Below are 25394 nucleotides of genomic sequence, written 5' to 3'. Positions count from 1 at the left end.
CTCAAACTCAGTCCTTCTTTACTCCCTTCTCCCTTCCCTTCCCTTCGCTTCCCTCCTTCTTCTTTACTCTGACTCATGTCGTTCAGCAACCCGACGCCGTCAACCGCCGCAGCCGGGTCTGCCGCCCGCCCCTACCAGCTCGGCATTCCGCTCCAGCGCGATCAGGTGCGCGCGTACTTTCGCAGCCGCCCCGATCGCTACCGCCCGTTCGGCAAGAGCGACGCCCTGCTTGCGCTCGCCGTGGCCGTGCTGCTCTTCAACCCGTTCGTCGTGCTGATGCTGGCCGACGCCGTCCCGCTGCTGCCAATGTCGGCGTCGTATGTCGAGGCACTGCGCCCGCGTCCCGCTCCGCTCGGCTGGAAGAATCTCGGTGCCGCCGCTGGCGACGAGCCCCACCGCATCATGTTTGCCGTCAAGCAGAGCAATGTTCCCGAGCTGGAGCGCACGCTGATGGCCGTCTCCGATCCCCGCTCGCCTCGCTACGGCCAGCACTTGAGCTTTGCCGATGTCAACAATCTCGTCCGTCCCCAGCAGGCCCGCATTGCTGCCGTCCGCAGCTTTATTGCATCTGCATTCCCGGGCGTTGCCTTTGCAGAGAGCGCTGCGCAGGACTTTGTCACGCTCGAGGCGCCGCGCTCGCAGGTTGAAAGTGTCTTCCAGGTTCAGTTTGCCAACTTTGTCCACCTCGCAACGGGCGTCACAGCTGTGCGCACCGTTGACACGTACTCGGTGCCTGCCGAGCTGGCATCGCACCTCGACTTTGTGGGTGGCTTCCACCGCTTCCCGGACGTGAGCCGCATCAGCAACGCGAAAAACCTGGTCAAGGCCGACGGCGACCTGCTTGGCGCGACCCCGAGCAGCCTCCGCAAGCTGTACAACGTGACCGATGCGATTGGCACGGCCGCAAACAACTCCCAGTGCGTCACTGCATTCCTCAAGCAGCACTTCCTGAAGGCCGACTACGACGAGTTCAACCGTCTGTACAACCGCGACAACGTTGGCTTTGACATTGCCAAGGTTGTGGGCCCGGATACTGCCCCTTCTGGCATTGAAGCCGAGCTTGATGTCCAATATGTGACGAGTGTTGCCGCTTCGTAAGTCGTTTTTTTTTTCTAGGCTGATTTTCGCTTTTGCTGTCGTTCGAATTGTGGCTGTACTTTTTTGTGCATCGCTTCGAACTCACCTTGCTCCTCTATGAACTAACTCACAGACACATCAAGACCTGGTTCTGGTCTGTGGCTGGCACAACCGCCGGTCAGGAGCCCTTCCTCGAATGGGTCCAGGAAGTCGCCAACACCTCGCAGGTCCCGTGGACTTTTTCGACCAGCTATGGCGATGACGAGAACTCGCTTGATGTGGACTACATGCAGCGCGTCAACACTGAGTTTGCCAAGATGGGCGCCCGTGGCCTCAGCCTGTTCTTTGCAAGCGGCGACAGCGGTGTCGGTGGTGCCGGCGTCTCGTGCTCGCGCTTTGTGCCCAGCTTCCCTGCTTCCAGCCCCTATGTGACCACCGTCGGTGGCACGGCGCTTCCTCTGACGGACAGCGACGAGCACACTGCCTCGCTCTCTGGCGGCGGCTTCTCGGACGTCTTCCCGCGCCCCGACTACCAGTCTGCCGCCGTCAACAGCTACCTGAGCTCGGCGCCCAGCCTGCCCGCCGCTTCGTACTACAACGGCACCGGTCGCGCCTATCCCGACGTTGCAGCGCTCGCCGAAGGCTTCGTGGTCGTCAGCAACCTCATCGTCACCCCCGGCATTGCCGGCACGTCCTGCGCCTCCCCCACCTTCACCTCCGTTGTGAGCAAGGTGAACGACGTGCGCCTGAACGCAAACAAGTCGCCCCTGGGCTTCCTCAACCCGCTCATCTACACGCTCCTGCCCCAGGCTGGCGCGCTTCATGACATTGTCAAGGGCAACAACCCTGGCTGCGGCACTCCCGGCTTCCAAGCCACTGTCGGCTGGGATCCCACGTCGGGCTTTGGCAGCCCCAACTATGGCCTTTTCGCCCAGCTGGCACTGAGCCTGTAGTCAAAAAAAGAAGCAAGTCAGCAGTCCCCAAAAGATGATGATGCTGTGTGTCTATTCTGATTCTGATTCTGGGAGATGATGTTGTTGTTGTTGCATGCTGCTGTTTGTGTGTGATTGGAGTTTTCGCTCGTTCTGCAGTATTACCACAAATGCAAATGTAACAGGCTGCATCCCATCCAACCCCATCGTGCTCATCCACTACAAGACCACAGCTGCCTTGCGGATTGTGTGCAAAAAGTACATTGCAAACGTCAGGAGAGTGAGGGAGCCGGCTTGGTGGGCGGCAGCCAGCGGAACAGGCACCAGCATCAGCAGGGTGGTGATGCCGAGCGTCACTTGCACGAGAGCCATTCCCGCCATGGCGTGTGCACCCGCCTTTGCTCGTCGAGGAAGATCAAGCTTTCGCGCGTACACGAACACGGCTGACAGGGTTGCGAGGGTTGTCATGCCCTGTCGAAGGTCAATGTGTGCAACCAGAGTGAGCAAACTTTTCGTCGCTGAAAACGAACGATACAAACAAAGACACGGGCGTTACCAGAATGCGATGGTCAAACTGCACAGTCGTCACGTTCTCGAAAAAGTTGCGAATGGTGGGCTTTAGGACGAGCAAATCATCGGGAATCCACTTGTCGGCCATTTTGGGGAAGGAGTTGTACACAAGCCCAGCATCGAGGCCAGCCACAAATGCGCCTACAATGATGCATTCCAAGCGAAAAAAATGAGCTGCATGAGGAAAGAGAAGGCTGAAATCCTCCTCCATTGCGGCAAGCATTCGTACCTGACATGGCAGTCAAAAAGACCAAAGCAACAGAGCCCTTGGCCATGGCGCGCAAAAGCTTGATACGACGGTCGGAGGTCACCTAGTTTCGACAACACGAACAAGGGACATGGGGATGTGTGAGATGAGGACACAACTGCGAGGAATACAACAAACTCTTCCACGTACAAACGGAACGTTACGATCAATCGCGTTGAGGCCATGCCACAAGGTCAGCGCGTAAATCACAAAGGCGGAAATCAGATGGGCAGAGAGGCGGTACTGGCTGACGCGAGGAACGGCCCGGTCTTGCAAGAGATTCTCGTCAAGACCGCTCTTGACCATGTACCAGCCGAGAAGGCCCTGGAATCCAATCAAGCAGCCAATGGCGAGCAGACGCGGGCGAAGCGACTTTGGCACCCAACCCTTGGCCATGAAGGCCAGCGCGGGCAGCGCGAAAAAGGCGCCAACGGCGCGACCAAACATGCGATGGCTGTATTCCATGTACCAAATGCGCTTGAACTCGTCCAAGGTCATGTGTTTGTTGATCCTGGCGCGATCGAAAGAGCAAAGGGGGTGTGTTGTTCCGGCTGAGCAAAACAATGCTGCTTTGGCAACGTGATGATGAAACTGAATCCTCAGACTTACATCTTGTACTCCGGGAACTGCTTGTACTTTTCAAACTCTTCCTCCCAGCCGGCTTCCGACGACGGAGGACGCTCGTGCACGGGATGCCAGGTCACCATCGACAATCCAGATTCGGTCAAACGCGTCACACCGCCCATCACGACCGTTGCAAAGGTAAGCACGGAAATGCCAAGCAGCCAAAACCCAACAATGCGCGGCGGGGGCTGTTCGGACTGCTTCTTGTCATGTTGGCCGCTCGTGTTGGTGGAGGCCTCAGCGGTCGTCGAGGACATTGCTCGTGTGACATTGGTGATTGAGCCCACAATCCCGCGGACTCGGATTCGCAAAGTCAGTGCTTCTGCGGAGATCAGCGATCCAGCCTTGGCCAGCGTGAAACCAGCATTTGTGATCTGTCCACAGAAAACACATTCAACGTAGTTTGTCATGTGTGAGTGCGATTTTTGTCTTGGCAAGCTGGAGATTGGAGATTGGGTTTTGGATTGGGTTTGGATTCGTGTCGAAGCGGACTGTCACAATCTGAGGCTTTTTGTTTCCAACTTCAAAGTGCTTTGGTGTGCTTGTTCGCGTTGTGGATTTTGACGGGGGAGGGGGGGGGTGATGCGTCGTTGGACTTGCCTGCGACTGCGACTGCGACTGCGACTGCGAGGGCGTCGATCGCGTGAAGAGCGAGCGCGACAGAGTCGAAACCACAGCGTCGCCACCGCAATGGACTGCACGTGGTTGGCTGCGCGAGGAAGCGAATGAAAGCGGCAGCATGTTCGTTCGGACGGTGGTCAAAGCAGCGATCGACGACGAGGAGCGACGCAGCGGCTGTTGATCCAGTGCGAGCACGCGAAGCGCGGCGGCCATCGGATGGGTCACAGAAACAGAGGAAGAAGTAGAGCGCATTGCATTGCTGCTGGCAGAGCTGACAGAGCTGACAGCAGCGGGTGCGAGGCAGGCCACAGTGCTGGAGCAGCTGCGCCATGCACACGCGCTGCTGCTGAGCAACATTGTCGAAGAAGAACACGGAGAAAGCAACAAAACTCAGACTGGCATCAAGTCATGCGGATTCAACTCATGCAATAAATTCTCATTTTCGTTCTAACAAGTCAATCCATCGACAAAAACAGCAACAACCCTCAAATCCAACAGAGCAAACCTCAGAATACTGCTATTGCGGCTGCTCGTGCTGCTGTTGCTGCTGCTGTTGAATAGCATACTGTTGATGCAGCGCGTGGATTCGTTGCTGGCTCTGCTGGCGCCTCACATGCGAATCCGGAAGTTGGCTCTCTGCAGCAACAGCAGCAGCGGGCGAGCTTCCTTCTTGTGACAGCTCATCTGACGAAGCAGTCGATACATCGCTCAACGTGCTGTGCCGGTGCTTTCGACGCTTGGCCAGTGGAGAGTCGGCCACGGTGTTGAGGAGCATGCGCGGGTGCATCTTGAAGAAGGCGGACATGGCTGCATTGACGGTTGCTTTGCTATTCCGGTCTTCGTCGCGCAATATCCCGGGGGACATTAGGCTGACCGCAAGAGCGAGGCTTGTGCTCGAGCTAACAGCGGCCAATGACGGATGCTGGGCTGATCGAACAGAGCGAGGTGGAACAAAAATCGGCTGACCCGACCCAGACGTTTCGGAAGCGTTCGCGGCTGCTGCCGCCGCCGTGGTGGTAGGCACGCTACCTGCGGACGAGTTCTCAGAGTCCACTTGCATGGCCGAAGACACGGCAGATCCCTCGCTTGCAGGCGGCTTTGGGTCTGTCCCATGCGAAAAACTTTCCGTCTCAACCCTTGCTTGAGGAGGAGGCGGAGATGACTGAATGGCGCTGGCACTACCACCGCCAGTGGCCTGCATCCCGAAATGCTGCTGAATAACGCGCGGCGGAACAGCGTCCCGTGACGCAAGCTCCATGGCAGCGGCGCTCGCAGGGAGGAGCGAGCTTGGCAGACCGTCTGCTCGATGCAGCCAAGGGTGCCGCACGACCTCGGCGGGTTGGAGTCTCCGTCTCGGATCGACCGTCAACAGCCCGCGAATAAACTCTTTGGCAGGCTCGCTGACACTGCCCCATTCCTTCTCTGGAAAGTCAAACACGCCTTGCTTGATGCGCTGGATGATGCGGTACGCGGAGACGTCGACGAGCTTTTCCTGGAAAGGAGCATAACCGCAGAGCATGGTATACTGCAAAAAGGAGACAAGTTTAGCCGACAATCGCAAATGTCGAACAGCAAAGCAAACTTGCGACACACAAAAAAAAAACCTCACCGCAATCACACCCAACGACCAAAAGTCGCAGGACTCGTCATATCCATCCTCGGACTGAGCACGCTGACTCCATGGCTGAGCGGAAATCCCTGGTGCTTGCGCCTTGGCGAGTCGGAGACCGCGGTCGTGCACGTTGAGAATTTCCGGCGCCGCATATTGCAGCGTAAACACGGGCGTGGTCATAAACCGCTGGTTGTCGGTAATTTTCGCGTATCCAAAGTCGACGATTTTAACCTCCGAGTCTTCGTCGTTTGAAACAAAGAGCAGATTCTGTGCCAGAAAGGAAAGAGAAATTCACAAACAATCATCAAAAACCGAAAAATAAACCAACAAAAAGCGTGCTCTGGGACAAAACCGCCGCAACTCACCTCTGGCTTCAAATCCCGGTGGACAATCCGCTGACTATGCATATAGTTGATGGCCACCACCAGCTTGCGAACAATATTGCACACGGTCAACTCGGACAGACACGTCCGTTGCTTGATGCGGTCGAGCAGCTCGCCACCTTGCATCAGCTCCAAAACAATGAATGCATGGGTGCTCGAATCAAACCGCTCGACAAACTGCACAATGTTGGGCTGCCCAAGGCACCGGCGGAGCGCTTCGACCTCGATGGCGGGGTCGTGTCGCGATTTGCGGACAGTCTTGACGGCGAAGGGTGTTCCAGTCGCTCGTTGAACGCAGCGAAACACAGATCCGGTCGCGCCAGCGCCCACACGTTCTGGCGGATCGGCGAGGGAGTAGTGTTGCAGAAATTCGGCAGGAATCACCCCAGCTTCCGGCTTCCCGGCCTCGTTCGAGGAATCGGCCAGCATTTCTGACGCTGTCCGTGCGCGTCGAACGTCTTTTTGCATTGAAAAGGGCGTCGCACTGATGGTCGGCGGACCCATGATGTCCCTGACTGTCTTTGGAGTCAGTTTATCGAACGGCGATGTTTCCATGGGTTCGGATTCGTCCTGCTCGGCTACAGCCGACCCTGTCGCGTTCAAAACTCTTGGAGAGGATGTATCTCGCCGACCGACCGTCGGCAGAATCCGCAGCCCATCATTGTCAGACGGCGTGAGAAGCGACGAGCTGAGCGACGAGGCAGAATTTTGACTGAGCATCGAGCCAAACGGAAGATCGCTCCGCTGCAGCTCATCGGCCGACAGCACCACGTCCGCACCATGCTTGACGGGGTCATTGGACCGGGGCGGTGACAGGTACGCAAGCTCAGGCCCGCCCATTTCGGAAACCGACGCGACGCCATCATCATCCATGGGCTGCTGTTTCGGTGAGGACTGGGCCTCTTGTGGCTGCAGAACAGCCTCGCCAAGCTGCGCGACCTCAAATGACAGCGCGGGGGCTGGACTTTCAGCGACATAGGTCGTGCCTTCTTCGTCGTCTTGGACCATGGAAGTCGCCTGCTCGACAATTTCAATCGAGCGCGCAGTCCCGAGTCCAAACCCAGCGCTACGGTTTGCAGCAAGAGCCTCGCGCACATGCAGCGGTGCCACGTAAGAAAAGCCATGAAACAGATTGGCCGTTCCGGACGACATGGACGAGCCAATCGCAGGAGTGTCGATTGCCGGCTGCGTGGTAAAGTACTCGTCAAAGTTGGCTGCGGCGTCGTCCGCGTGCGCCTTGTCTGGAATGATGGGAGGGACGAGCTTGCGGTTGAGCACCTCGCTCCAGGAGAAATGCTTGGTGAAAAAAGACGCAGATTTGACTTCGTTTGCGCGCGTCGGCCCACTTCCGAGGCGCCGTGCCGGGTCTTTGATGAGCAAGCGCGAGATCAAGCTGCTGGCCTCAGCCGAGAAGGTCGGAGGAATGCTGACGGGCTCGCGCACAATGCGCTCCATGATTTGCTGCTGGGAGTTGAGCGAGTCGTCCGAGTGATTGAAGGGAGGCCGCCCTGTGAGAAGCTCAAAGATCAAGACACCCAGACTCCACCAGTCCACAGCGAGCCCGTGGCCTTCCTTTGGATCTTGGACAATCTCAGGAGCCATGTACTCGACCGTCCCGCAAAACGAATGGGCGCGGTCGCTCTCGTCTCCCGACGACAAAAACTCCTTGCTCAGCCCAAAGTCCGTGAGCACAATGTGGCCCTCCGAGTCGAGCAAGATGTTCTCCAGCTTCATGTCTCGGTACGCAATGCCCAGATTGTGCAAGTACTCGATGGCCAGCACGACTTCGGCTGCGTAGAAGCGCGTGCGGTGTTCCGAAAAGCTCCCTTCGGCGACCAAGTGCGAAAAGAGCTCCCCGCCGTCGTAGTACTCGAGCACAAGATAGAGCTTTGCGCTGGTCTGGAAAGCATACTGCAAGTGGACCAAAAAGGGAGCGTCGTGGACGGCGGCGAGAATCGAGCGTTCAGCGCGAGTGTGCTCAACGGTCTTGGACTCGCGCTCAATCGAGTCCTTCTTGAGCACCTTCATGGCAAACAGTCTTCCTGCATTGTGGCCGGTGCTCTTCCGCACAAGAAAGACGCGTGCAAACGCCCCCGTCCCGAGCATTTTGAGGATTGCGAAATCCTTGCAATCGACGCGCTCCGTTGGGTGGTTGCTGAAATTCACTACAATTTTCAAACAGCAACGAGGTTGTGAGTGCGCTTTGTTTTTTTTTTGTTTTTGTTTTCGGGTACTTTGTCAACACATGATCATCATCAGTTGTGTGTTCATATCCAAAATGGACGGCCGACGACTAAATTCGCGGTAAAAATTTGTGGAAAAGTCGTGCGGTTTGGTGTAATTTTGAGACATCTCGACGGAGCATCTCAACAGTCCCCGCAACAGAAGGCTCGGGGAGATGAATGAGTCAGGATTGGCTTCTTCTGAATGCTCCTGTCTGGATGCTCGTGCTCTGTCGTTGGAGAGAGAGAGAGAGATGCGAAAGATTCAGGTGACAAATCTGTCGCTCGTCGTGCGGACTGCCCGCCTCCGCCGTTCCCCGTCGTCATTATCATCGTCACCGCTCTCAGGACGAAGCACATCCGCAACAATGCCTGGACGGACGGTCTTTTTTGAGCCCAGCGAGTACTTTTGAGAGTGTGGCACTGTCGCGCGAAAATCTTGACAATCAACAACCCCAAAAATCTCATAGAAACCAATGGTTGAATGGCGGTTCCTTTGACGCTGGCCACAACTGTTGCAATTGCCATTGTGAACAAGGATGAGCAGGTTGACTAGTTGCGCAGGCGGGATGGATCCACACCCCGGAGCGTGCCAAAGCGACCATGGTGACGAGCGACGAAGAGTTCGAATCGCGCAAAATACCCAACCCCCCTCCGCCCCTCTTTCAGAAGCCCACTGCATGCCGCTTTGCCGACAAAACACCCAAAGATGAGCAGCAGTTTGGTCAGGGGGTTGGCAGCCTCGGGAGCGTCAGAGGGTGACCAAATGCACAGTTTCACGTCCGACTGTTTGCCGCGCGTGAGTTTGAGAGCGACAGCCAAAACGGCCGTCTCGCCAACGCTGCAGTACAGGACAGCCTGTATGCGTGAAAGCGAGTCATTTTGACACTCCATACCTGAAGCGACGGCGTTGGCTGCGTCGCGGCGGTCAAACACGGCATTGAGCCGCGGGTCGACTGGGCCTTCCATCAAAAGCACTGCTGTTCAAGGTCAGTGCGATGCAATGGAGAGTGAGCAGTGAGACGGAAACACACTCAAAAAGCGAAACAAGGCATCAACATCACCGAAAAACAAATGCTCAGAAATGGACGAGTTTCTCAGAATGTCTCAGATTTACTTGTTCAAACAACTCATTCCTCCTTTTTCTTTCTTCTGTTACAAGTATGGCCACTACTGCCTCTGCTCCTGCTCCGATGGACGTCGTTGTCACTGAGGCGGATCAGAAGCAGGCCGACAAGCTCAAGGACGAAGGCAACGCTGCATTCAAGGGTAAAAAAACAGGGCGCAAACAAGTGAAACGACGAAAACAAACCGAAAACACACTGCAGAGGACGGTCGTCGTTCACCAAAACTCGCTCGACGCGGATTCGTAGAGTCAAAGAGTGAGAAATTCCAACGAGAGTACGGGGTCGGTCCAGCAGCAGAGCGAGAGTGGGAAGAGGAGAGAACTAAGAACGGCTTGAAGACACAAGGTTTTGCAAACAACGCCAAACACCCCCACTGGCACTACTGAACCAGTCTCAAGCTGCTGCTGCGTTGTCAACTGCCTTGGAGATCAAGTCTACCATGGTGGTCGGCAGGCGGAGGCGCCACTGCAGAGTGATCGAGCAATGTTCCTCGTGCTTTGACCTCCACACCACGCCACCCACCGCTCCCCTCCCCCAATGCCTTCCCAACCTGTCAGCTTGTTTCAGTCGGGGGTAGAAGTGGCGAGGGCAGCTCTCTGTGCTCCTCATCCACTCGGTCGATCGTCGCTCGCTCGCTCTCACTCCACTCCATTCCTTCAACTCTGCACTCCATCGATCTCGGCTGCTCTGCGTGTCGCTCACTTGTCTTTCGCCTTTGGATTGCTCGCTTGTAGATGGCAAGTGGCAGCTGGCGATCGAAAAGTACTCGGCGGCCATCGATCTCAACCCGACTCTCGCGCCGTACTTTGCCAACCGTGCGTTCGCCAACATCAAAGCCGAGAACTATGGCTATGCCATTGCGGATGCGACCAAGGCCATTGCGCTTGATTCGCAGTTTGTCAAGGTGGGGTGACGACATCAAAGTTTACCACTGCCGATCAACTCTTTGTGCCATTTGACTTTGTTCGCAACATTTTGGGCCGATTTGACAGGCATACTATCGTCGTGCCACTGCCAACATGGCGCTGGGACGATTCAAGGACAGCTTGAAGGACTTGCAAGCAGTAAGAAGGCTCCATCAATGCCTCTGTCTCGAGTTCTACTCGTTTGCAGTTTGATTCTGATCCTTTTCTCATCTCCTTGACATCTCGCACCCTCGCACCCCTCTCGCACAGGTTGTCAAGGTCGCGCCGAACGACAAGGATGCCCAAACAAAGATGCGCGAGTGCGAAAAGATTGTCAAGCGCATTGCGTTCGAAAAGGCGATCGCTGCCGACGACAAGAAGCCCTGCATCGATATGGCGGAAGTGAATGATCTGTGTATGTCGTCGAGGCGTTTACCCACCAGTGTATGTCTTTGTGTTGACCCCTTGAATGCTCACTCTGCTTGAGACTGCAACCAGCCATCGACAACTCGTACGACGGCCCGCACCTCCCCGAGCAAATTACCTCCGAGTTTGTGCTCGCCATGATTGAGCGATTCAAGCAGGAGAAGCGTCTCGACCGCAAGTACGCGTACAAGATTCTGCTGCTGGTCAAAGACTACTTGATGAAGGTGCCCTCGCTCGTCGAGTGCGAGCTTTCCAAGACGACTCAAAAGTTCACCATTTGCGGTGATGTTCATGGTCAATTCTACGATTTGATGAACATTTTTGAAAAGAATGGCCTTCCTTCCGAGGACAATCCTTATGTAAGTGAAAAGGGCACCACCAAATGGCTGTTTGTTTCTGAGACCAGATTCGGCATCACCATTCCTAACGGTTCATGCACGTGTTTTCCTGTTGTCACACGCATCGATGTGACTGCAGCTCTTCAATGGTGACTTTGTCGACCGAGGATCATTCTCGCTCGAGGTCATTTTGACGCTGTTCGCGTTCAAGCTGCTCTACCCCAACCACTTCTTCCTGAATCGTGGCAACCACGAAACTGACAACATGAACAAGGTTTACGGTTTCGATGGCGAAGTCAAGGCCAAGTACGTCCTACGAACGCGAACGCGCGGCGCCAAATTTGATCTAACTTTGTTTTTGATCCTTTTTTTGTTGTGTTGTTTGCCAACATAGGTACAGCGATCGCATGGTCACCCTGTTCCATGAGGTCTTCCTGTGGCTGCCCCTCGCGCACGTTGTTGCTGAGAAGGTTTTGGTGTGTGATTTTGTTTTTTTCGATTTGGAATTACGGTTTTTTTTTTTCTTGGCAGTCGCTCACTTTCCGTGCTCCTTTGTGTCACAACTTTGCCTCGATGCGACCATCCCCTCACCCGGACAGGTTGTTCACGGCGGTCTCTTCTCGGACGACAACGTCACACTGGCAGACATCAAGGCCACAGAGCGAAACCGTGAGCCTCCGGATTCGGGCATCATGTGCGAGATTCTTTGGTCGGATCCTCAGCCTCAGGTAGGAATTCTGTCAACGCCTCTTCCATGTTTGTGGAGAACTGCTTGAACTCAACTTGGACATGGGTTGTTTCCCCTGCATAGCTCGGCCGCGGCGTCAGCAAGCGCGGCGTTGGTGTCCACTTTGGCCCCGACGTGACTCGCAACTTTTTGGAGCGCAACAACCTCTGTATGTGACCCTTGGAATTGCTCTCTGTCGAACAGAAATTGAGTCACTCACCCCCCTCCGCATTCTACAGCGTACATTGTCCGCAGTCATGAAGTCAAGGACCTCGGATACGAGGTCGCCCACAATGGCAAATGCATTACGGTGTTCTCTGCACCGAATTACTGGTAAGCAGCATGACGATTGCATCGTGTTTTGCGTTTGGTGAATGTTCCATTGGCCGTTCATCGTTTTTTTCGTTCTTTTCCCCCGTTTCCCCTTCATGCGTGCGCAACTTGGCCCTCCCCCCTCGTAGCGATCAAATGGGCAACAAGGGTGCCTTCATCACTCTGGGTCCTTCTTTGGAGCCCAACTTTACGACGTTTGACGCCGTGGTGAGTATTTCCCGACGTGTCCTCGCTCGTGTTTCTGGAGGCATGTTTGTTTGTTGTGGCTCTCACCTCCAGCAATCCATGTTGTCGTTTGCAGCCACATCCGAACGTCAAGCCCATGGCGTACGCATCTGGCGGTATGGGCATGTTCTAATCGCCAATCAGCTCATGCATTTTAAGATCGTGCTCTGCACGTTGAAAGCCAATTGCTTTTGTTTTCCCTTTGTGTTTATGTGTGTGTCGTTGGCCAATTCGATGGAAACTACGTACTAATAATACAAAAGCGAAAGCAAACCAACCACACGCAATCCAGCCATTTTTTGCTAACAACACAAAAATTTACAAGACACGAACGACAACCGCTTCATCGTTTCGCCCGCGTCACTCGCTCGGTGGCAAAGAATAATAACGACGGAACAAGTGGTGTTAACAAGACGGAAATAACATGGGGAGCCAGGATGTCGGCGCTCGTGCCTGGTTCGAATCCGTCGTAAAAGCAGATCAGAGCTGCGACAGAAAATCCCATCACGCCCGCCTGTCGCGTCAACAGCAGCAGTGTGTGTGGCAACAAGATGATTTCGCGAATCATTTTTAACAAAGGAACTTGTTGCATTCGGGCTGCCACGACGGACTGCGTGCATCCAGATGGTGATGAGCGGCAAAAATCAAGAACGCAACAAGCCGACATCCAGAATTCGAAACGAGTGTGAAGAAGAACCATGCTTACCCGTTGTCCAAAAGCCCCCGATAGTGCACCTGTGGTGGATAGCAGGGAGAATACAATCCCCAGGTACGGAAACGCGTAATCTGCAATGTCAAGTCATTCGCACCAACCTCCAGTCAGCAGACTTCGTTCTCAGGGGAATAGCGACAACGGGTGTACGTACATAGAGGCCCGCAAAACAACACAAATGCGAGAGCTGCCAATGGCAGGAGGAAGAACGACATCAGAAGGACGTCGCGATCAAACTGAGATTTGGGTTGCAGCCACACCAGAGGAACGCGAAAGAGCAAGAGCAGCGCAAATTGAAATCCAAAAATCTCGAGGACGATTGAGAATCTGTTGTTGTTGTTGTTGTTGTGGTTATTGTTCAAGCTCCCAAAAGTGAGCTGACAGTTTTGCTGAGCTCTCGGTTTCTTGGTTCGCAAACAACACTTACAGCGGGTAGACTGCTTGTTGACCGCACTGGAGCACATACTCAAAGTCAATCTCGGGATTGTGCAGCATCGAATAGAAATCGTCCACCGACGACACCGCACAGCCCGTCAAATCCAGCGTCCAGGCTGGCGTGTTTACAAGCACTGCGAAAAGAATCGCGAGAACCGTCTCGAGCGTCGCTGAAATCAAGTGCTGCCGCACGCGCACATTTGCCCAATTCACTAGCACGACAGCGGTCGCCGGGTAGTAGTATGCGAGTGCCATCCCGATCAAGTACATCCAGGCATAGGCTGGAATCGGCTCGCTGCACGGCAAACAGACGTAGCCATCCGATCGATAGCCATCCGGACAAGCGCCACACTCGCCAGTGGCCAGACGCACATGCGCACCGACCGATCCGTTTGCAGGGACGACAGCCAGGACCCGTCCGCAGTACGCACCAGGGCAAGGCAGGTAGGTTGTCGAGTAGTCCGGGACGGGCAGGCCCTCGTACACTGGTCCAGCCAGAGCTCCATCTGATGCATCTGCAGCAAGCGTCATCAGTGCTCGGACGTCATCGTCAGGCCCGGTGAACGAAGAAGCACCACTGCCACTGCTGTCGGCGAGATTGCGAACGGCCGGTTCGTCGGACCGAGTCGCGCTCGACGGGTGCTCTGCGGCACCTCCGTCCAACAACAGGGACGAAGAAGCTTCTTCAGAGCGAGCTGCGTGCAATGCAAGGGGCTGCCGGAGGTGGCTGCCGTGGCTGTGGCGGTCGGCATTGTCTGTCGTCGCGCTGCAGCGAACCGCCGCCAAGCTCAGCAGCAATCCGAGCGCAATGACAGCGCCAGCAGCAGCAGCAGCAGCAGCAGAGAGGACACTCGCACGACTGGATCTTGGTCGCAGTATCATGAAACAAACAAGCAAAAACAACGAGCGAAAGCCGTGGAGCGAGTCAGAACAAAGAAGCTTGGAGACTGAGACTGAGACTGAGATTGAGAACAAAGAAGCTTGGAGACTGAGACTGAGACTGAGATTGAGACGACTGAACTGGATGGTATTTAGATTGGACTTTGGAGTGACAACAAGGGGTAGAACATGTGAATGCCAGACATGATACGGGGCTGGCGTTGGAGCGAGATGGCGAACAAAAAAATATGGAAATTGTTGTTCGATCAATGAACGTAGACAACGACTAACTTGATTGTTTGATGCTTGTTACAGTACAAACTTCTTCAAGACCAAAAACAAAGAAGAGGCAAGCTGCTATGGCGACTTGTCGCGACGCATGGCGTGGATTTGCTGGTCGAGATCGTCAATGATTGCGGCGGTGACGTGCACGCCGGCTTCTTTGGTGCGAAGGTCGCGCGCGTCGCGTTGGTCCAGACGGGCTTGGTTGTACTGAGGGGATGCGTACGTCTCGGGATCGATGGCATGACCGGCCCAGAGTGCGCCAGCGCGAGCAACGCCCCAAACGGAACTGAGACCTGCGCCCAGCGCGACGCCTCGTGCAAATCCAGCAGGACCGCGAGTCAGCGAAAACACAGCTCCCGTAAGCGTGCCAGCAGCCACAGCACTCCGAATGTCGTGAGTGCGTGCAAAGTAGCGATCAATGAGAATACTCGTTCCGACCATCACTCCAGTGACCAATGCCAGCCGTCCAGCCATGCGCATTCCAGAGCTCGAGTATCCCATAAACGTGCTATAATTGAGCTCTCTCTGCGATTGGTATCGAGCAAGGCGGTGGGCGAGGTTAAGTTTCAACCTAAATCCAAGTAGAATCCAAGTGAAATCCGAAAAATCTCGCCAATATCCAAACAGAAAAATTCTGCCATTTACCTGAGCATGGAACTGACCATGGTAGAGTGTGTTGGCGTTGTTCGCAATGTGAGCTTCGCGCGCTTGTATCATGCCTCGGTTTCCACCAGCAAAGAACCCGATCAGTCCCGCCGAGCCAGTCATCTGCGCCCACTCTGCCAGCTGCGGCGGGGCCTCGCGCGTCGCATCCATCTCGCTCGAGCTGGACAGTCATCAAGCGGAATAGTGAGGAGAGGGGTCAGGTCTGTCTTGGCCATTGCTCAATGCACAATCCACACAATCCACAGCCATCCACACTTCACTCTGACTCTGACTCTGACTCTGACTCTGACTCTGACTCTGATAATGTTGACTACCTCTTGCCAAAGTCCTTGAAGAGCTCGCGGACGTTCGCCCAGCCGCCCTCCGAGCCGTCGTCGCAGCCCAGCGCCGAGAATGACGGATCCGACGCCATCACGAATAACGAACAAAACAATAATGCGAATACTGTTAAACGACTGAGTGAATGATCAACATATATGTATGAATAGTGAGGGGTTCACTTCTCCATTCATCGATATCAATGGCGTTCAATCCTTACCAGCAGCCAACGCAGCCGATGAACGGCCTGCCACAGTTCTCGCCGTTCTTTGCCAACAACAACAACAATCCAAACCCAAGCAATCCAATGATGATGGCTGGGCAGCAGCAGCAGCAGTACGCGCAGGGACAGCAGCAGATGGACTTTGGCAATGGAAACCAACTGTTCAGCACAATGATGTCGCAGGGCCAGGCGTTCATGGCCAACCCGGCAACCAACCTCGCGCTCCAGCACGGATTCAGCGTCGCAGAGAACTATGTCGGCAAGAACGTGAGTAACGCGAGGGGGGGGGGAAACAGAGGGGAAAGCTGGCTCTGCACCAACGGAACAGAACAGAACGGGCTGTTGAAACGAGGGAGAGAGAGAGAGAAAGGGGGGGGGGCGAAGGGGGTCTGGTCTGGATGACTCGGCTATCATAGAGAGCGAGAGGAGAGAGTTGGGCTGGGAGAGCGAGAGTGGGGGATGTGGCAGGGGGGCAGTTTGGATGTGGCGGTCGTCGCGTTGCACTCACTTGGCTTCTTTACCATCGCTTCGTGATAGTTGAGCCGGTTTGTGACCATCAATAAGCTCAAGTACTACTTTGCTGTCAACACGTCGTACGTTGCGCGCAAGCTGCGGCTGGTGCTCTTCCCCTTCTTGAACCGAGTAAGGTTTGGGGACACGTCGTCGACCCTCTCAATCACAACGCAACAGCTGCTGACGACGAAAAAATGGTATGCATGGTGCAACGACTTGCTAACCTACACGTTGCTTGATTTGGGTGCGTTGGGATTGCGCACAGGACTGGAGCCGCAAGCATGGCACGGATCCGTCAACCAACTCCATTTCGTTCTTGCCTCCCCGTGACGACGTGAACGCGCCCGATCTGTACATTCCTGGTACGTCGTTTTTGATCGACGTGATTGCATTAGCAAGGTTGCCTTTGTTTCTGAAGGGAAGCAGCGCATGAATGCATAAACTGACCACTTTTGTGTTGATTTGGGTTTCGTTGCTTCTGCTCTTTTCTTCACTCAGTGATGGCGTTCGTCACATACGTCCTGCTCGTTGGGTTTTGGCTTGGCGTTCAGAATAAGTGCGTGATGATCGATGGGTGTGATGCACCCGCCTTTGAAACGGATGATGAAAACATGCTTGTACTTTTTTCAATGTCCTGACCATCGTTTCTCCCCTTGCCCTCTCTCTCTCTCTCTCTCTCTCTCTCTCTCTCTCTCTCTCTCTCTCTCTCTCTCTCTCTCTCTCTCTCTCTCTCTCTCTCTCTCTCTCTCTGACAGGTTTACCATCGAGTTGCTGGGAATGACGGCAAGCTCTGCACTCGTCTGGTACATTTTCGAAGTCGCCGCCATGTCTTTGAGCATGTACATCATGAACATCAACTGCCCCATCCAAACCATGGACTTGATGGCCTACTGCGGTTACAAATATGTCGGGTAGGTTGATTGCTCGGATTTTGAAGATGGTGGTGTGGCTGTTTGATGGAAACGAGAAACAACGCCACTAACCCATTCTCCTCCTCCTCCTCCTCCTCCTCCTCCTCCACCTGTGTTTGACGCAGCATGATTGTGACCATCATTTCCATGTTTGTGCTCAATTCCCTCGGATCGTCTGCCGTCTTGCTGTTCTGCTGCCTGTCCTTGTCGTTTTATTTGGTATGGTTTGCAACAAAAAGACTTGACGGCGCCTTTGTCTGAACCCTGCACTTACAATCAACACACCTCCCTCCCCTCCAACAACAGGTGAAGACACTACGATTGGCCATGGTGGACGAGGGCGGCGCGCAAGATCACGGCTACAAGCGCCGGACGTACTTTATTCTTTCGATTGTCGCTGCCCAGGTTTTGCTATCCTTCTACCTGACCATTTATTAGCCATGAGAGCCTGTCGTGGCTTTTATTTGACTCGCTGTGTGCTGTTGATTGTTTTGTTGTTGCTTGGTTGCTTTTTTGACTTGGCGTCTGCTTTGTGTTTCCAAGCGATTTCGAGCATTCGTTTTTAGTTTTGTCCTCAGTTGAATTATCATTGCCATGTCTTTCACCTCTCCTCACACACCTCATCTAATCATCCAACAAGCTCACTCGTCCATTTTTCAACAGTACTAGTCAGTCATGGAGCGCCTTTCCAATCTCGCCGGTCATCTCCTCGCCAACGGACCCGCGCCTGCCGCCGCCTCTGCCGCCCCTTCCGCCGCAGCCTTCCCCAAGCGCGACGACGACGTTGTGATTGTGTCTGCCGTGCGCACTCCCATCACCAAGGCCAAGCGCGGCGGCTTCCGCGACACCCCGCCGGACGACCTTCTCGCCGCCGCCATGCAAGCCGCCGTCCAGCGTGCGAACGTTGATCCCAAGCTCATCGGCGACATTGTTGTCGGTGCGTCCGTCTGCACACATGATGAAGATGCACGAGTTGTCTCTTTGTGTTGAGTGATGACTGGTGGAGTGGGGACTGCGTGAACAAGTGAACAGTGAACTGTAGCGGATTCAGCCGTCGGGCTTTGTTAATCTGCCGTCCGACTCCGACTTCCGACTTCCGACTTCCCAACCACCCAACTATTCAACCATTCAGTGCATTCGCTGTTGAATTCTGTGTGTGTGTGTGTGGGTGTGTGTGTGGGTGGCACTCGTTCGCCACACGGACGTGTGGTGTTTGGCTTTGGAGGAAAGATAGCGATGATCACTTCCACTTAACTCTATTGTCCCCCCTCAGTCGCTCAGTCGCTCAGTTGACAACTCGACAATACGACAACTCGACAATACGACAACTCGATCACTTTGAAACATATTGTATTGCATTGTGTATGTGTGTGTGTGTGTGTATGAATGCTCATCTCAGTGTCGACCGACACTTTTTCAACCCAGGCAACGTCCTCCAGCCTGGCGCCGGTGCGCTCACATCCCGATTCGCGCAGTTCTTTGCGGGCATCCCGGAAACAACCCCGATCGTCGCAGTCAACCGCCAGTGCAGCTCGGGTCTGCAGGCGTGCGCGAACATTGCCTCGAGCATTCGCTTTGGCACGATTGACATTGGCCTCGCTGCGGGCGTCGAATCGATGACTCAGGCACCCATGACCGCGTCCGTTCCCGAAAACCTCAACCCGCGCGTCGGCACCAACGACAAGGCCAGCGACTGTCTGATTCCCATGGGCATCACCTCGGAAAACGTCGCAGCACGCTACGGTGTCTCGCGCGCCGACCAGGACGCGTTCGCCGCCCTGTCGCACCAGCGCGCCGCCAAGGCGCAGCAGGAGGGCCTGTTTGCCAACGAAATCATCCCCGTCACCGTCACTGTCACCGACAAGGAAGGCAACGAGAAGCAGGTCACGGTGAGCGCCGACGACGGTGTTCGCGCCGACACGACCGCCGCGTCCCTCAGCAAGCTCAAGCCCGCCTTCTCTGCCGATGGCTCCACGACCGCGGGCAACTCGAGCCAGGTCAGCGATGGTGCTGCCGCTGTGGTCATGGCGCGCCGCAGCGTGGCTGTCAAGCTTGGCCTGCCAATTCTCGGCACCTTCCGCGGCTTTGCTGTCGCCGGCGTTGCCCCTGACGAAATGGGCATTGGCCCGGCCGTGGCCATTCCCGCAGCGCTCGAGAAGGCTGGCCTCCGCGTCTCCGACATTGACATTTACGAAATCAACGAGGCGTTTGCCAGCCAGGCCCTCTACTCTGTCCGCAAGCTCGGCATTCCGATGGAGCGCGTCAACCCCAAGGGCGGCGCCATTGCCCTCGGCCACCCCCTCGGCTGCACCGGTGCGCGTCAGGTCTCGACTCTTCTGTACGAGCTGAAGCGTCGCAAGCAGCGTCTTGGTGTTGTGTAAGTTTGAATTTTGATGGTTTTTTTGCTTTCGTTGCTTGTGATGCTCCACGACATGAGTACTCATTTTGGTCGTTCTTGATTGCTTAGGTCGATGTGCATCGGCACGGGCGCTGGAGCTGCAGCAATCTTTGAGGCAGAGCTATAATGTGTGCACTGCATCAACCAAATTAAAAAAATTCATGTGAACGAATCGCGAATAATAGAGCGGAAAAGTTTGTTTGTTTGCTTGCTTGATACTGTATTCAACGCGCAATGGCGACCCACAAAACAACAACAACAACTACAACAACAGACTTTTATCAACAATTTGAAGCTTCAATTGTATGTCATGTAGCGAGGAGTGGCGCTGAACTTGGCGTAGGCCTTGATGACCTTGTTGACAGCATCGAGGAAATCCTTCTCTGTGGCGACCTTCCTGCGTGCGCGGATGGCGAACATACCGGCTTCTGTGCAGACTGATCGCAACTCGGCACCTGCAAGTACAATACAAGGGAAACGAAAAAAAAGAGCCGTGAGTTGTCGTGCAACAACGAACACTGACTCAAAAACCCCTCGAATCAGGACACCCTACCGGTGCTGTTGGGGCACAGCCGTGCAAGCAACTCGTAGCGAATATCACGCTCGACACTCATCGATTTTGCGTGAATGCGGAAAATGTTGGCGCGGCCTTCCAAGTCGGGCAAGCCAAACTCAACCTTGCGGTCGAGACGACCAGGACGCAGCAATGCGGGGTCGAGTGTATCAGGTCTGGCGTCCATAAAAATAAGAGCAAAAGAGTCAGACCGAATACAAAAACAAAACAAAAACAACAACCAAAACCAAAACCAAAACCGCGCGCTCTGCTGGTGTCACCACTCACCGGTTGGTCGCCATCAACACCTTAATGTTGCCGCGGGCATCGAAGCCGTCGAGCTGGTTGATGAGCTCAAGCATGGTACGCTGGACTTCATTGTCACCGCCAGCGCCGTCGTCGAAGCGGGCGCCGCCGACAGCGTCGATTTCGTCGAAAAAGATGACACAGGCCTTCTTGGATCGCGCCATGTCAAACAGGTCGCGAACAAGGCGAGCACCCTCGCCGACGTACTTTTGAACAAGCTCAGAGCCAATGACGCGAATAAAGCAGGCGTCGGTGCGGTTGGCGACAGCGCGGGCCGACAGGGTCTTGCCGGTGCCGGGCGGGCCGAATAGCAAGACGCCCTTCGGAGGATCAATGCCGAGGTTGACAAAGCGCTCTGGGTGCAACAGGGGGGTTTCAACAACCTCGCGCAACTTTTCAATCTGCTCCTTGCAGCCGCCGACGTCCGCGTACGTCACGTCTGGCTTCTCCTCAACCTGCATCATTGTGACCGTGGGGTCGATTCGTGGCGGCAACGGCAGGTGGATTTGGTACTTGCCGCGATCGACGCCGACGCGCATGCCCTCCTCAATGTCGGACGGGGCGACGTTGTCTGCGAGGCCGACGACAAACTTGGCCAGCTGCTTAATGTTGATGACGTACTGCGACGCCGCCTCCTTCGGGCCCGGGTTTGCCACGTTGATGATCTTGGTGCATCGTGCAACCTGCAGCGACTGCTCCTCCTGCATCATCTGCTTGTCTGCGGCCAAGTCCCACAGGCCGGGGTGTGCGAGGCCCGTGTCCGACTCCTTCACGCCGGCAATCTCGTTAACATGTTTGACGGCTGCTGCAATGTCGTCCTCGACCTTCTTGATTGATCGGGTGTACGGTCCGACGCCCTAAGAAGATCAGCCCAAGGGACAGAAATCCAAAAAAAAAAAAAAAAAAAAAAAAAAGTGACTGTGAGTTGCATTGCATTGAGTGATGGAACGCCTTTCAACCAACGAAGCGCTCAGCGTCTCGTCTCCCCAACAAGGAACGCAGCAGCCCTGAATAACGAGTATGATGCGGTTCAAGCCATCTCGCTCTCACCAATCCACAACATCGAGCACACACACACAACACAAAAAAAAAAATTCGTTGTTTCGCGATCTCGTCAACTGAAAATCGAGAAGCTTTTTGTTCGAGTCCTTTGCTTTGAGCTGGTTCGGTGGTCGACGACGCTGGTGCGAGTTGCGAGCGAGTGGCGTTCTTGGTGCTGAAAAACGGTGAACGCAGGGTGCAAAGCGGGAATAGGACGAGCAGAGAGAGAGGGACAGAGAAGAGAGAGAGAGCGTCATCGAACTCAAGTCGCGTACATAGGTCTTGAGCAGGGCAATGTCGCCTTCGTCGAGCGCTGGATTGAAGCAAGTCAGAAGCAGAGAGCCACAGAGTGAGCACAAGGGCCGCAGTTTGCGCAAGGAACGCAGCACGGTTGAACGGTTGAGAGTTTTCAATGGAGATGCATTGAGACGACCAAAGTACTCGCTCTCGCCGCTCCCATCTTCAACGGACGCTGCCTGCCTGCCTGCCTGCCTGCCTTGCGTACCTTTGATTGGCTTATCGTCCTTGTCTTCGTCAGCGCGGACCTTGCGCTGATCCTCTCCAAGATAATCCTTGGGCATTTTTGGTTTGAAGAAAGAAGAAAAAAAAAAACGACTGGAACAGTTCTCTGATCAGATCAGACTGGTTGCCCATCAAAACCGTCAATGTTGATCATCTGCCGATAGCAAACGTGCTGCAGTCGAAAACGCATGGAAACGGCCAACGGATGTCCCAGCTCGAGTGATTCAGTACCGTTTTGTTTGTTTCAAAATTTCACCTTCGTCACACCCTTCTTCCCCAAAATACCTCACCTTCATCGTGCACTTCGCCCAATCATCAATCCAATTCGAATGCGAAAAAAGAACAAATTGCGTGTTTGTTGTTGTTGATGTTACGATTATTTGGCGCACTCCAAAATTCTCGTTTCCAGATGACACATGTTGGCGGCGTCCTGACAACAGCACTCCTGTCGCTGCTGCTCCTCCTGAGCCTCGAGTCTTTACCACTGGTAGCCGCGGCACCAGCGGGGAAGTTGCTGCGAGACTCGGGTGACGGCGGTGCGGTGAACGACCCTTCAAAGATGAACGCAGACGATGCAGCACAGCTCGCTATTGCGGTGTCTGCGCGTAGCAGCAGTCGGCAGTCTCGCCGCCAGTCCAGCCCCAGTCTGTTTGCTGGCACAGGACTCTCGGTTCCGATCATGCCCTTGGCGCCGTTAGATCCGTTTCCGGATCCGTTGCTCGAGCAAAGCTTTGGGACAAATTGCAACGCCTGCCGAGCAATTTTGCCAACTTTTCAACTGATGGCGACATTGACTGATGTGGAAAGCATTCGCAGCATATTCGTCAATGCATGTGTGGTTGGTAAGTGTTGCATTCGCTTTTGTGCACATGTACGCGTGTGAGCAACAGTATGGCAGCTTGCTGGAGCACATGGAATTGTTGGTGCCGAACTTGCTGATTTTGGTCAACGGCGTTCATGTTCTCTGTTTTTGTCTTTTCCTCGTTTTTGTGTTTCCTCGAATCGCAATCCAAATAGCGGTCGAAACGATACCAGTCCAAACTGTGCCAATCAACGGCTCAATTATTTGCCCGCTGCTGAGCGACCGATACGTCGCGCCGCTGGTGAACGCGCTCGGACTGACCACTTTGACATCCGAAGAGCTGTGCGAATACTTTGACTATTGTGTCGTTTTGAACAAAACCCAAAACCGCCTCGGCCAGTTCCCGCCTCCCTACCAACCGAGCATGGTCGTGGCCGGTTTGAGTGACACCAAGCAACGCAGCGAGAGGTCTGTCCGGCGCGACGACGCGAATCCTCGCACCTACAGCGTCAAACGAGCCACGCGCGCCATGGGCTTGTTTGCAAACGCCCTCGTCTCTTCGCTGTTTGGCTCTTCGACGACGCAAGTACCTCGCACCTCAAAAAAGGTCCAACCAACGACCGAGCCATCGACGCATCAGCATGACCATCCAGCACGCACGTCCAGAAGACACCCAGCACGCACATCCAGAAAGTCTTCTGCATTTGCCCTTCCAGTGCCCTCCACCACGCCAAAGTACGCGCCAGGCGAAACCATCCGCCTGTTGCAAATCACAGACATCAACCTGGACATGGCCTACGAGCCAAACTCAAACACAAACTGCGATCAACTCGTTTGCTGCCACGCTAGCAATGGACCAGGAACCGCGGGTCCGTTTGGGGACTACAACTGCAACACGCCGCTCCGGACTCTCCGATCGCTGTTTGCCTACATTAACGCGACCTTTTCGTTCGACGGAAACACTCATGCGAACGACTCGACTGCCCCGAACGGCCGAATCGACTATGTGCTCTGGACTGGCAACAACGGCCCGCTCGACATTTGGAACTCTTCCTGGAACCGGACGCTCGAGGCCAACCGCCTCGTCCGCGACCTCTTCCTGCAGACAATGCCGAACGTCACCGTGTTCCCAGCGGTGGGATCTCACGATGTCTACCCGGACAACCTGTTCAACTACAACACCGACCAGTACATACTCGACGCTTACGCGGACTTGTGGAGCCCGTGGTTTCCCAACAAGACTTTGCTAGAACCAGTGCAAAGGTTTGGTGCATACACGCAACCTATTCGACCTGGTTTGCGTCTGGTGGCCACCAATTCATACCAAAGCAACAAGGTGAAGTCCCTGGACCACACTGAAGTTTGCTGCTGCTTTTGCGACCCAATGTTGACTTGCTGATTTTGGTTTTGCTTTGGGGCCTTTCTCTTTCTTCAGTACAATTACTTTGTGGCGTTGGATCGGGCTCAGCCTCGGACGACAGAGCAGATTGCGTTCTTTACCGAGACTTTCACACAAGCACTCATGGCTCAAGAGCGCCTCGTGATCATTGGAAACATCGCTCCTGGATCTGTCGACGTGACCCCAACGTACAGTTCAGGGGCCATACAATTCATCGCCGCGTTTCCGAACAGCGCGGTTCTCAACGTGTACGGCTATGTGCACCGCGATTTATTCAGCCTCATTCACGCCGTCACCGCTGGAAATGCGACTGTGGAGCCCGACCTGATTGTCGATCAGCCCGTCGACGTGGTATTTTCTGGTCCGCCCGTGTCTCCCAACTCCCAGGTCAATCCGTCGTTCCGCGTGTACACGCTCAATGGCACGACGTTTGAGCTGATTGACCACGAGACGTACACTTTCGACCTGACTGGTGCCAACGCTGCTGCCGCCGCTTTGTCCACTCCCGCCACGGATGAGCAGCTTGACGACATTGCTCTCCGCTCATGGGCCAAGCTGTACAACTTGAAGGAAACGTACAACATGACGGACACATCAGTCGCTAGCTTTGCCAACTTGTCGCAACGCATTCGCAACGAGCCCGAGGTTGCGAACTTGTTTTCGACGTTGGCCGTCGGCGCAAGTGCTCCCGTTGCGTGTCCGTTGAGCACCTGTGGAGTGGAACACTATTGTGCCACAGCCTTCTCGGTGATCAACTATGTGTTTGGCTGCGTTGTCGGCCTTTCGAGCACTTCATCGTGAACGTGTTTGGTTGCAGCTTTACCTGCAACTCTATGGCTTGCTGTTCAAGGTCACTTTTTTGACCTAGTTTATACAGCTGCGACGCGTTTTTTTTGTTTTTTGGGGGTGCGTTGCTCGTGTACAGAAGATAAAAAAAAAAAAAAAAAATAAACACATTTTACCTCTGTTTTCATGCGCTTGCAGCCTGATCTTTGACTGCTTCTTCGGTGAACAATGTGACGACTGCTTGTCGAGTTACTGTTTGAACACAATCTCCAAGTC

At 54.7% G+C, this 25394-nt stretch overlaps 10 protein-coding genes across 10 annotated transcripts; 5 read left to right on the top strand and 5 right to left on the bottom strand.

The window, feature by feature from the left end:
• Nucleotides 1-21: 21 nt before the first annotated feature.
• Nucleotides 22-2200, top strand: CAOG_02594 (tripeptidyl-peptidase I). Its single transcript, XM_004349294.2, has 2 exons — nucleotides 22-1094; nucleotides 1211-2200. Exons 1-2 carry the CDS (start codon nucleotides 76-78, stop codon nucleotides 2028-2030), a joined length of 1839 nt encoding a protein of 612 aa, XP_004349344.1. The 5' UTR covers nucleotides 22-75; the 3' UTR covers nucleotides 2031-2200.
• CAOG_02593 (cytochrome c oxidase assembly protein) lies at nucleotides 2117-4457 on the bottom strand. Its single transcript, XM_004349293.2, has 6 exons — nucleotides 4051-4457; nucleotides 3436-3824; nucleotides 2977-3337; nucleotides 2809-2890; nucleotides 2566-2720; nucleotides 2117-2480 (listed from the first exon to the last, which is right to left on the bottom strand). Exons 1-6 carry the CDS (start codon nucleotides 4426-4428, stop codon nucleotides 2229-2231), a joined length of 1617 nt encoding a protein of 538 aa, XP_004349343.2. The 5' UTR covers nucleotides 4429-4457; the 3' UTR covers nucleotides 2117-2228.
• A 35-nt stretch (nucleotides 4458-4492) lies between these two features.
• On the bottom strand, nucleotides 4493-9287 carry CAOG_02592 (ribosomal protein S6 kinase alpha-5). The gene is made up of 4 exons (XM_004349292.2): nucleotides 9185-9287; nucleotides 6049-8231; nucleotides 5681-5950; nucleotides 4493-5596 (listed from the first exon to the last, which is right to left on the bottom strand). Exons 1-4 carry the CDS (start codon nucleotides 9255-9257, stop codon nucleotides 4589-4591), a joined length of 3534 nt encoding a protein of 1177 aa, XP_004349342.1. The 5' UTR covers nucleotides 9258-9287; the 3' UTR covers nucleotides 4493-4588.
• A 164-nt stretch (nucleotides 9288-9451) lies between these two features.
• CAOG_02591 (type 5 protein serine/threonine phosphatase isoform) lies at nucleotides 9452-12502 on the top strand (the record flags this gene model as incomplete). Its single annotated transcript, XM_004349291.1, has 12 exons — nucleotides 9452-9557; nucleotides 10150-10319; nucleotides 10408-10479; nucleotides 10591-10735; nucleotides 10819-11105; nucleotides 11224-11390; nucleotides 11479-11560; nucleotides 11684-11812; nucleotides 11896-11980; nucleotides 12051-12144; nucleotides 12273-12351; nucleotides 12446-12502. The coding sequence occupies 12 exons, from the start codon at nucleotides 9452-9454 to the stop codon at nucleotides 12500-12502; spliced, it is 1473 nt and encodes a 490-aa protein (XP_004349341.1).
• A 99-nt stretch (nucleotides 12503-12601) lies between these two features.
• On the bottom strand, nucleotides 12602-14398 carry CAOG_02590 (hypothetical protein; the record flags this gene model as incomplete). Its single annotated transcript, XM_004349290.2, has 4 exons — nucleotides 12602-12979; nucleotides 13076-13155; nucleotides 13236-13408; nucleotides 13509-14398. 4 exons carry the CDS (start codon nucleotides 14396-14398, stop codon nucleotides 12713-12715), a joined length of 1410 nt encoding a protein of 469 aa, XP_004349340.1. The 3' UTR covers nucleotides 12602-12712.
• Nucleotides 14399-14658: 260 nt separating this feature from the next.
• Nucleotides 14659-15916, bottom strand: CAOG_02589 (hypothetical protein). Its single transcript, XM_004349289.2, has 4 exons — nucleotides 15885-15916; nucleotides 15661-15801; nucleotides 15326-15506; nucleotides 14659-15205 (listed from the first exon to the last, which is right to left on the bottom strand). Exons 2-4 carry the CDS (start codon nucleotides 15756-15758, stop codon nucleotides 14753-14755), a joined length of 732 nt encoding a protein of 243 aa, XP_004349339.1. The 5' UTR covers nucleotides 15759-15801; nucleotides 15885-15916; the 3' UTR covers nucleotides 14659-14752.
• Nucleotides 15858-17814, top strand: CAOG_02588 (hypothetical protein). Its single transcript, XM_004349288.2, has 7 exons — nucleotides 15858-16154; nucleotides 16425-16529; nucleotides 16666-16762; nucleotides 16899-16956; nucleotides 17156-17311; nucleotides 17437-17530; nucleotides 17618-17814. The coding sequence occupies exons 1-7, from the start codon at nucleotides 15867-15869 to the stop codon at nucleotides 17747-17749; spliced, it is 930 nt and encodes a 309-aa protein (XP_004349338.1). The 5' UTR covers nucleotides 15858-15866; the 3' UTR covers nucleotides 17750-17814.
• Nucleotides 17815-17949: 135 nt separating this feature from the next.
• Nucleotides 17950-19899, top strand: CAOG_02587 (peroxisomal 3-ketoacyl-CoA thiolase B). The gene is made up of 3 exons (XM_004349287.2): nucleotides 17950-18248; nucleotides 18737-19688; nucleotides 19779-19899. The coding sequence occupies exons 1-3, from the start codon at nucleotides 17987-17989 to the stop codon at nucleotides 19834-19836; spliced, it is 1272 nt and encodes a 423-aa protein (XP_004349337.1). The 5' UTR covers nucleotides 17950-17986; the 3' UTR covers nucleotides 19837-19899.
• CAOG_02586 (26S protease regulatory subunit 7) lies at nucleotides 19897-22239 on the bottom strand. Its single transcript, XM_004349286.2, has 5 exons — nucleotides 22115-22239; nucleotides 21885-21922; nucleotides 20551-21425; nucleotides 20263-20438; nucleotides 19897-20164 (listed from the first exon to the last, which is right to left on the bottom strand). The coding sequence occupies exons 1-5, from the start codon at nucleotides 22188-22190 to the stop codon at nucleotides 20007-20009; spliced, it is 1323 nt and encodes a 440-aa protein (XP_004349336.1). The 5' UTR covers nucleotides 22191-22239; the 3' UTR covers nucleotides 19897-20006.
• A 293-nt stretch (nucleotides 22240-22532) lies between these two features.
• On the top strand, nucleotides 22533-25166 carry CAOG_02585 (hypothetical protein). Its single transcript, XM_004349285.2, has 3 exons — nucleotides 22533-22973; nucleotides 23149-24269; nucleotides 24369-25166. The coding sequence occupies exons 1-3, from the start codon at nucleotides 22541-22543 to the stop codon at nucleotides 25131-25133; spliced, it is 2319 nt and encodes a 772-aa protein (XP_004349335.1). The 5' UTR covers nucleotides 22533-22540; the 3' UTR covers nucleotides 25134-25166.
• Nucleotides 25167-25394: the final 228 nt, after the last annotated feature.

The sequence above is a fragment of the Capsaspora owczarzaki genome (assembly GCF_000151315.2).
Source record: "Capsaspora owczarzaki ATCC 30864 unplaced genomic scaffold supercont2.3, whole genome shotgun sequence".
Classification (NCBI taxonomy): Eukaryota; class Filasterea; order Ministeriida; family Capsasporidae; genus Capsaspora; species Capsaspora owczarzaki.
This window is presented reverse-complemented; position numbering and strand designations above follow the sequence as displayed.

Excerpts from the sequence above, each read along its gene's own strand:
- CAOG_02594 (XM_004349294.2), top strand. The coding sequence starts at position 76 with ATGTCGTTCAGCAACCCGACGCCGTCAACCGCCGCAGCCGGGTCTGCC. Across the intron at positions 1,095-1,210 it reads GTGACGAGTGTTGCCGCTTC|ACACATCAAGACCTGGTTCT; the intron begins GTAAGTCGTTTT and ends ACTAACTCACAG.
- CAOG_02586 (XM_004349286.2), bottom strand. The coding sequence starts at position 22,190 with ATGCCCAAGGATTATCTTGGAGAGGATCAGCGCAAGGTCCGCGCTGAC. Across the intron at positions 21,923-22,114 it reads GGACGATAAGCCAATCAAAG|CGCTCGACGAAGGCGACATT; the intron begins GTACGCAAGGCA and ends GCTTCAATCCAG. Across the intron at positions 20,165-20,262 it reads GCTGTGCCCCAACAGCACCG|GTGCCGAGTTGCGATCAGTC; the intron begins GTAGGGTGTCCT and ends TTGTACTTGCAG.
- CAOG_02593 (XM_004349293.2), bottom strand. The coding sequence starts at position 4,428 with ATGTTGCTCAGCAGCAGCGCGTGTGCATGGCGCAGCTGCTCCAGCACT. Across the intron at positions 3,338-3,435 it reads CAGTTCCCGGAGTACAAGAT|GATCAACAAACACATGACCT; the intron begins GTAAGTCTGAGG and ends CGATCGCGCCAG. Across the intron at positions 2,481-2,565 it reads AGTTTGACCATCGCATTCTG|GGCATGACAACCCTCGCAAC; the intron begins GTAACGCCCGTG and ends GACCTTCGACAG.
- CAOG_02589 (XM_004349289.2), bottom strand. The coding sequence starts at position 15,758 with ATGGCGTCGGATCCGTCATTCTCGGCGCTGGGCTGCGACGACGGCTCG. Across the intron at positions 15,507-15,660 it reads TTCAAGGACTTTGGCAAGAG|CTCGAGCGAGATGGATGCGA; the intron begins GTAGTCAACATT and ends ATGACTGTCCAG. Across the intron at positions 15,206-15,325 it reads ATGGTCAGTTCCATGCTCAG|AGAGAGCTCAATTATAGCAC; the intron begins GTAAATGGCAGA and ends TACCAATCGCAG.
- CAOG_02587 (XM_004349287.2), top strand. The coding sequence starts at position 17,987 with ATGGAGCGCCTTTCCAATCTCGCCGGTCATCTCCTCGCCAACGGACCC. Across the intron at positions 18,249-18,736 it reads CATCGGCGACATTGTTGTCG|GCAACGTCCTCCAGCCTGGC; the intron begins GTGCGTCCGTCT and ends TTTTCAACCCAG. Across the intron at positions 19,689-19,778 it reads AAGCAGCGTCTTGGTGTTGT|GTCGATGTGCATCGGCACGG; the intron begins GTAAGTTTGAAT and ends TTGATTGCTTAG.
- CAOG_02592 (XM_004349292.2), bottom strand. The coding sequence starts at position 9,257 with ATGGAAGGCCCAGTCGACCCGCGGCTCAATGCCGTGTTTGACCGCCGC. Across the intron at positions 8,232-9,184 it reads AGCCAACGCCGTCGCTTCAG|TGAATTTCAGCAACCACCCA; the intron begins GTATGGAGTGTC and ends TGAAAATTGTAG. Across the intron at positions 5,597-5,680 it reads GGTCGTTGGGTGTGATTGCG|TATACCATGCTCTGCGGTTA; the intron begins GTGAGGTTTTTT and ends TCCTTTTTGCAG.
- CAOG_02585 (XM_004349285.2), top strand. The coding sequence starts at position 22,541 with ATGACACATGTTGGCGGCGTCCTGACAACAGCACTCCTGTCGCTGCTG. Across the intron at positions 22,974-23,148 it reads CGTCAATGCATGTGTGGTTG|CGGTCGAAACGATACCAGTC; the intron begins GTAAGTGTTGCA and ends CAATCCAAATAG. Across the intron at positions 24,270-24,368 it reads ATTCATACCAAAGCAACAAG|TACAATTACTTTGTGGCGTT; the intron begins GTGAAGTCCCTG and ends CTCTTTCTTCAG.
- CAOG_02588 (XM_004349288.2), top strand. The coding sequence starts at position 15,867 with ATGGCGTTCAATCCTTACCAGCAGCCAACGCAGCCGATGAACGGCCTG. Across the intron at positions 16,763-16,898 it reads GCCCGATCTGTACATTCCTG|TGATGGCGTTCGTCACATAC; the intron begins GTACGTCGTTTT and ends TTCTTCACTCAG. Across the intron at positions 17,531-17,617 it reads TGTCCTTGTCGTTTTATTTG|GTGAAGACACTACGATTGGC; the intron begins GTATGGTTTGCA and ends CTCCAACAACAG.